The sequence below is a fragment of the Manduca sexta genome, unplaced genomic scaffold (genome assembly GCF_014839805.1).
Source record: "Manduca sexta isolate Smith_Timp_Sample1 unplaced genomic scaffold, JHU_Msex_v1.0 HiC_scaffold_2258, whole genome shotgun sequence".
Classification (NCBI taxonomy): domain Eukaryota; kingdom Metazoa; phylum Arthropoda; class Insecta; order Lepidoptera; family Sphingidae; genus Manduca; species Manduca sexta.
This window is the reverse complement of record NW_023593204.1, coordinates 1-8809: the sequence shown is the minus strand read 5'-3', so window position 1 is coordinate 8809 and position 8809 is coordinate 1. Positions and strand designations below refer to the sequence as shown.

Here is an 8809-nt window from a genome sequence, read left to right as displayed (position 1 = left end):
ATTGTCAGTTATAAACAAAAAGCAAAAAAAAACTGTACCTATACCATTGTATGATCATTGTACTTATCCATAATGTGTGTAGATAAGTACATAATATTGTAACTGCTGTCAATGTTAACTGCAATGTAATTGTGTTATTGCAAGCTGCTGGATTTTAAACGCAAAAACTAAATAATGGCGGTTCCATTGTCATGAGACTACCATGTTTGTTATTTATGTTAATTCGAAGAGTTAATATTATCTGCCGAATATATAAGTACAATTCGTTCTCACTTAAAATAAGTGCAGATCATTGACCTGGTAACAAATTACAAGCCCAATGAAAAGATTAGGCTGCAACAAAACATTTATGTTTGAAGTAATAACTTCGCGTTTAATAATATCAGCCCTGTATTATATACTTGCCCACTGCTGAGCACGGGCCTCCTCTACTACTGAGAGGGATTAGGCCTTAGTCCACCACGCTGGCCTAGTGCGGATTGGTAGACTTCACACACCTTCAAAATTCCTACAGAGAACTTCTCAGATGTGCAGGTTTCCTCACGATGTTTTCCTTCACCGTTAAAGCGAACGATAAATTCACAAAGAATACACGTATGATTTTAGAAAAGTCAGAGGTGTGTGCCCTTGGGATTTCAACATGCGGACATTCGTCTTGGCAGTCCGTTCCACACCTAACTAGGCTATCTTCGTTATAAAATAATATTTCCTTTGCCTCGAATAAATGGATCTAGAAATTGGTAACCCTGTATTCCGCATGGATAATAAAAATATACATTTTATTCCTTATTGTTCCAGCAAACTTCCTATCAGCATACCTGGTGGATAAAATAGGTAGGAAGTACTGCATAATTCTGTCGTGCGTGCCGAAGATCCTGGTGGGCCTGCTGTTCACCTTCGCCTCGGAGGTCTGGATGCTGATGTTGGGACGCGCCTTGCTCGGCATATCGGATGCTTTCGTCTTCACCGTTGTGCCTATTTATGCCTCCGAAATTGCTAGCGTGAGTGATATTTCTCATGTGTTATATAATATCAGCCCTGTATTATATCCTGTCTCACGGGCACGGGCCTCCTTTGCTACTGAGAGGGATTAGACCTTAGTCCACCATGCTGGCCTAGTGCGGATTGGTAGACTTCACACATCCTGGAAATCCTTATAGAGAACTTCTCAGGTATGCAGGTTTCCTCACGATGTGTTCCTTTACCATTAAAGCAAGTGATATTTCACGAAGAATACACACATAATATTTAGAAAAGTCACAGGTGTGTGCCTTTGGGTTTCGAACTTGCGGACATTCGTCTCGGCAGTCCGTTCCACAACCAACTAGGCTATCGCCGCTATTTCTCATGGGTTAACTGATAAAATATTTATAATTGCCAATGATCGCTTATAATAATGATATTCGTTTATTGATCACGTAGGAAATTTTATTGAATATGCAGATCTTATGTTACGTCTAAAGGATTTTTAGGTGCTATGACGATTTATAATAACCGTAGATTCATTTTCTGTAAGGTATAATATTGATAGATGGTTCGGTAGTATAAAATTGAAAACATAAATATCACATCATATAACTGAGTAAATAAACTCAAACGTTTATGCTAATCTGGTAAATCCATAATGCTTTATTGATACAACACTTTGGAACAATTTTTGAAGAAGTAAAGAATAATGTGTCCGTAAACGCGGCTTGCAGAAGCGGGAAGAGATGCCATAATCGACCTATAAATAATAGTTTTTAGTCTGATGACCTGATTGAAATAGTTTGCAACATAGACAATCACAGTATTATAAGAAAGCAATAGGAATCAAGGAATAATACATGATGGGCTCCTTGAGGAGAAGGATGATAACGGTAGCCGCCCTGGATTTCAAAACTTTTTTAATTTCGAGACGATTCATTTTTAAACTATGTTTAATGTTACATCCTATTCAAAATTACGGGATACATGATTTTCTTTTTTCAGAAAGAGATTCGAGGAGCTCTCGGGACGATACTCCAGATACTATGCTCGTTGGGCGTGGTCATCATGTTGTGTATGGGACCGTTCATATCCTACGTCAATCTGAATGTCATCTTTACTGTCTTCACAATAGTGTCCACAATACCACTTATATTTTTACCTGATAGCCCGTATTTCTTGTACTCTAAAGGTAATTATTCATAGTTGGAACTGTTCACCGTTTTTTTTTTATATGGTCATACTAAAGTGACCGCACTGCAACTGATAGTAAGTGGAGGTGGTCCAAGGAAGTCGACTGACGGGAGATGATTACCCCTCGGCAGTCGACATAATTATGCCGGCCTGTTAGAACCGGGTACACTTACGTAAGCCACTATGGTGGGCAGTGGCGAAGGGTGAAAATTTTCAAAAGGGAACCCGACGAAATATTTTTTCTACAGTTAACATAATGTAATACGCTGTTCACAATAAATTAAAATCAGTAAAATATCATAATACTTAATAATTTCCTTCTAACATATTATGTCTAGTCTCTAAATTTAAGTATAAAATATTCATATATTTTGAACATGGGTACCTAAAAGAGTCCAACAAGAATTAATAACGCACAAACACTAATTATACATTCTAAATTATTAAAAATATTTCGCGCCAATAGCTCAACATGAAGCCGCAAATTCTCGGGTTACCCTGAAGTACACAGACACGCACGCACACATGTATTTTACGTCACTTCCAAAAGATTAGACAAAGACACCGCGCTGCGTGTGAAAGAGACAACAATATCGCGAGGCAAGCTATGCGCGGCCGGGTTCACTTCGAACACTATAAGGCGCGAGCACTGCGCGCGAGTTACGATTTAACGAATTGATAGGAACGAAAGATATCATTAAAGTATTGATTTAATTTAATAAATATAAGATGACTTGTTTGAATACACTATTTTCATTCTAGTTATATTGTTATGTTTTTCTTTTATTTTTAATTAATTTAAAGGTAACCCGGTAGGAATCGGCTTGTATGGACGCTTCGCCACTGATGGTGGGTTATTTAACTTTGGAACTGTGCATTTGTGTGTGATAACATTTCATGCAGTACTTGATGCTTTATCTGCATGTTTACGAATACTGCATTGATTGAGTGGTTTTAATGAGAAGTCACTTACTTATAGATTTTAATTTATAAATTAAATAAAACAAAAGTAAGAATGATAAGCGTATATACAGATTTACAAGACTTTTAGAGGGAGTTAGGGAGTTAATTACGATAATAATGACAATACCAAAATTACAAAAAGAAAAACACTTTTACGTCAGGTGATTAAGAAATAACATTTGAATTTCCATTTCGAGTAGGTGGCTTTTTATGGGTTATTTAACCTTTTATGTATATAAAATAGACATTCTGATGTGTTTTCTAAATCTTATCATCCCTAAAAATTATTAGTAAAAACAACACACGTAGTAGGTATTAACATTGCAGCAACCTAACACAAAGTTACGAGCAATGAAATTTAAATCAATAATTAAATTTTGCAGGCAAGAACAAGGAAGCATTCGAAGTCCTTAAAATGCTACGAGGCACAGAGATATTAGCAAACGAAGAACTAAAAGAATACGCGCTGGAAGACCACAAAGTGGACGTCAAGATAACAGAACTATTCAGAAACAGGATCTTCCTGAAGTCATTCGGGATTGTCATCTTCATTGGCATCTTGATACAGGCGATAGGGTTCAATTCGATATCATTCTACCTGCAAACGATATTGGAGTCGACGAAGACCAGCGTGAAACCGGAGGTAGCTTCGGTGATCATAGGAATCATTCAGCTGGTAGCAAGTGTTTGTACCACACTGGTCACTGATAGGTTCGGCAGGAAGCCTATTTTATCCACAACTTTAGTTGGAATGACTGTTGGAATGGTAAGTTACATATTATACAAAATTTGATGGTAGGTCTCTCATAGGCGAGAGTTGATTGGTACTAGGTATTGGTGGACTGTTTTGCTTACCTTTGCCGCCAAACAACTGAGTGCATGGTCTGTGCTCCTAATAGGAATTAATGCATTATAGTACCTACAGTATTCGTATCCAGTAAGATAATCTATTTAGTATTCTTTAGACGATACAATACGTCAGAAATAAGTTACATTTAGACACATGCTTGTCTATTTGCTATAGACACCCGTGCAATGTTCACTCTGTCGTGTAATTCTAGTTCTAAATACGCTTATGTGCTATTGAAATTTCTATGCCAAAATTGTACTTAAGGAAACCTTTATTTTAATATGCAAATTGATGTCCCAATTTAATAAATATTGCTGTAGCATAAAATTTCACGAATTTAAATACTTAATCGACTAAAAAGATTTTAGTTTCGCAATCCGCTCTCAATATTGACAAGAACGATTTGGGTAGGTAATTTAAGTTATGTCACAATTTAAAGTCTTCAAGCGAGGCCATGAAGAAGCAAAATTGAATATTAACCTAATGAATTAAAGCAAAAATAAATCTAGAGGCCGTTATATTTATTCTGGATAATTAATATATTTTATGCAAATGTGGCTTATGTTTAATTTGCATAAAAATATAATTGGGTACAACAGCTGTATTCGCACATGTTTAATCATTTACTTGAACATATTTGATATACTTACTCATAATCTAAGAGTTGGGTTTATATTTTATTATATTTGATTTGGAATAAACGTGAGTAAGTTATTTAAAGTACGGATCATATTTGGCACGGAATGGTGTTTCCAACAACCGTATATTCCAAATTCTACACTGAAGGCAGACACTGCTCGAAGTTATGTGTAAATAATATTTTTACCCAATGATTGCTTATGTTAAGGTGAATGTTAAACATCGAAATAAAACTTATTTTCTGATTTTATCGCGGATTTAGTTTTTTAATTTCTCCCGATTTTCAAAAACCGGGTAGATTGAGGTGTTGGTCATCCAAAAGTAAAAGTAAGATAAACATCCCTCATTTTACAATTAAGTATAGAAAATAAAAATCTTATAACTAGCTTAACGTCGAAATATACTTACATAACCAAAATATCGCCTATAACGTTTAAAGTCCTAACAATGTTTCTGTGAACAAAAAAATTATCAGCAAAAAAGTATCATTGTAGTACCTATGATGCGCATGCTTCGTGTTCTATCAGCTTACATAAACGTGCTTTAAATCAACAATTGTTTTTTGTTCATATATGTTTTTATCGTTTGACGTATGGCATTGTATGAAAATATCAGCAGTAACGCACAAAAACTGTCCTTACATATTGTTCTTCGTATTTTATTATTTGTAACAATACTGTTTAATGATGATGAATATTCTTGACCAATTATTATTGACTTCACAAAAATAAAGTCGGCCTTATAATGTTTCATTTGTTCATTATCGTTTTTATTAGCTTCAGGTCATGTACTGCTGATCATGTCTGTCCCCCGAAGACTCCCAGATTTACTTCTACATGCCCATTACATAATATATTTTTTTATTTCAGATCGGTTTGGGCGTGTTCTTCAAGTTGAAAGACTCTGGTCCAATAAGTGGTGCTATGAACTTCTTGCCAATCGTATCTTTGATATTAGTTGTCTTCGGATATAGTGCAGGTATGTTATTGAATATACGCTTACGTTAGCCTATTCTTATCTTTATTAGTAAAAGGTAAATACTATAAAGGTATAATGCGATAGTCGCACGAACCCGTTGCATATTTTGGGTACGGGCAGTATAAATAGTTTTTGTCGGTTCCCGCAGTGGAAGGGACTTTAATAAATATTTTGACAACGTGAAAAGTAAATGTACATACGTGGAAGCGGATGTACGGAGCGAGATGGAAGTGAAATTTCAACCAAGCTCCTTAAATAAAAATCCGGTTGATGCAGCCGGTTTTTAACAGATTGGTTTGGAAATCTGGGAAGGCCTGTGTTCAGCAGTGGACTTCTAAACGCTGTAAAAGAAGAGATATACTAAAATCGTGCACGTTATTATAAATACTGTATGTCAAGCTTTAACATATTACATTTTAACGTCACCGACACTGAAGATTTGCGAGTTATTAGGAATATCTAATTTGTCTAGTAGTAAGAAGTAGGCAAAGAAAATGCGTCTCCTGGTAGTAAGGGGTCTTGTTTAGAACACCCATAACTACAACCAAAGGTGTAAAAATCTTGTAGAACGGGAATTGGAAGCAAGTAGTAATAATAGATGTATTCGACTTACTACATCGCCAGGCCGCACGATATATATTTCCATATAAGTGAGTAATATGTTAATGCATCATAAAACTTTCCTATTCCAGGCGTTGGCTCCCTCAGTCTGGGTGTTGACTGCAGAACTCTTCGAGGACTCCGCGCGAGGCATCGGGATCTGCCTCTCCAGCGTTCTCTCTTACATCTCCTTATTCCTCATGACGAAGTATTTTGAGCAAATGGTCACAGCCATCGGCCCTGCAGTAACCTACTGGATCTTCAGCGTTAACGGTGTCATTTTCACATTGTTTATCCTGTTTTGCATTCCTGAGACGAAGGGGAAGAGTTTCTCCGAAATCCAGATTGCTCTGGGCGCTAAAGATAGGAATATAGCAGAGGAAAAGACTAAATGTTGAGCTATTCGGCCTAAATTTTTTGAGTTTCTTAGTATCTATCTTAGGAACCGCTTGCACATGATTAAAATGCTACTGAAATTAATCGCGTGAAATGAAGACACTGCATAGTTGATGTGTTTGACTGCGAGTTTGTTTCAATAAGCGTACGGTTTTGCAAGCGATTGCCAACAGAAATACCATTTTTTAAGAATAGCTATAATAACGTTCTCAACAAAAAATCTCTGAAATAACAAAACATAATTATATGATTTTTAAGTGATTCATTCAAAGTGACCTTTAAGAAAACTCAGCAGTTATTTAAGGCGATACCTCAAAGTCCATTTTCATACATTTTGTTTCACCTTTAATCTGGGTAACTAAACAAGTATTGGCAAGTAAAGAATTTAAATTCACGTCTAGTTAGTGATTAGTTCTCGCAGTTGAAAGAAAACGTAAAATAATTAATAATCATGGATATTTCGGCCTTTAAAATTTCGTCATATTAAATTTGAATGTTATCATAATGTTAAATGAAAATGGACCTTGAGGTATCGCCTTAAGACTTTTTTATGTGCACCGTTTATGCAGTAAGGCGGACATTTTACTGGTGAATAAATTTCTGTGATATGGTATTAGAGTGGATATTTTTATATTTTCGATATAAAGCTAAATGAATGGGTAATAAGTGGGAGAAAATTACTCGAATACTGAATAAGTTCATTAAACAAATATATCATTGGTAACTTACTAGCACATTGTGATATGAAATAAATTTAACGGACTTCAAAAAATTAGGTTTTCAATTCGACTCCATTTTTTGTTTACTAAAGTTGTTCATTGTCGTATTTGCTATAGTTTTTCTATCAGGCGCCGGTGTGACACTAATGTGTGTACCTTAATGTAATATGAACCGTATATTATACGTAACACAGTATAAAATTGAAATGCTATTTAAGTATTTACCTTGACACAGTAGTGTTTCTTCATCTTCGGTGACCCATGCCTTTTCTTCTCATTAGCCTACGGAATATCATTGACCCGTGAAGAATCTTGTTTCCGGTCTCCGGACGTCACTTCCTATTTGCTTGATGATTGATTTTTGTCGGCACGGAAAAGTGGGTTTATCGCTTTGTGTCAAGCTCAGTATGGTTAATGTAGTTGAAATAATGTCTAAGCATTTGTCCGAGTATGGAAATGTTCCTAGTAAATGGCAATGAATGATGAATATATTAAACTTAGCGGACTGAAGGGTAGGGCATGATACCATGTCTAGCCATACCAAATACGCGGGAAAAAGATCATCGTAACTAATTACTCCGCTAATTTTGTGTATAGTTAGTTTTGGTACCTACACGTCCAATATATTCCCAACAGTATTTTGTATTACATGTCCTAGAACCGAAAGGCACTGGTATGATTAGGCACAAAGATATTGGTTTTGGTATTTCGTTATTGTGTTTGATTGATGTAGGTACTTAAAAATGTCACCTTACAAAGAACATTGTGGTAAATATAACGTTCCTTTCATTTATTACAAAAAATATTTCAAGGCAAGTAAATGTATTATAATTAAATAATGAAATAAATGCATGTGGATGTAAGCTCGGTAATGTCGGTAAGCAGAGACGCAACTAGTGCATAGTTGCCTGCCTTTCCTTCGGGGATAAAGGCGTGATCTTATGTATCCTCGTGGTGCTTTATAACTAGCTTATCTAGTTGTAAACGTCCCTATCCTTGAGGTTAAATCGCCTCCTTATATCATGATTTTGTCACCCGCATTGCTCTGGAAAGAAGTGGACAATTAATATTTCCAACTCCTCCCTATCTTTCTATTTGATTAATTTCGTTGCGGGATAATGACACAGTAGTTTTCGCTGAGACTCACCGAGCTTCACTGCTCGGTGTCATAAAATGCGTGCCACTGCGAATCCTGGCTTACAGAAGTTATAGTGGTGGGTGTGAGGACGGGAAAGTCTCGTATCCTCAGGTATAATGCGTAAACTGTTATATTAATTACATTCAAGAATAGAAGTGTCTTTAGTTTCTAAAGCCCGTGGCAAAATTATTTTTCCTTCTAAATACTCCATTAGTCTTAATTTTAATATTCACTCCGATCTAGAGAATAAATTAATTAAGATAAGTTATATGTAAGCCTGTCAAACGAATCTGATTGGTCCATGTCGGAGTAAATACAAAAGTGATTGCGCTAATTTATTGGAAACGTCGGATTGAAAACCAAAAA

The 8809-nt window shown here is 35.8% G+C and overlaps 1 protein-coding gene across 1 annotated transcript; it reads left to right on the top strand.

Moving 5' to 3' along the window:
* Positions 1-724: 724 nt before the first annotated feature.
* LOC119192022 (facilitated trehalose transporter Tret1-like) lies at positions 725-6871 on the top strand. Its single transcript, XM_037445875.1, has 6 exons — positions 725-740; positions 799-1001; positions 1972-2158; positions 3507-3889; positions 5482-5590; positions 6299-6871. Exons 1-6 carry the CDS (start codon positions 725-727, stop codon positions 6586-6588), a joined length of 1188 nt encoding a protein of 395 aa, XP_037301772.1. The 3' UTR covers positions 6589-6871.
* Positions 6872-8809: the final 1938 nt, after the last annotated feature.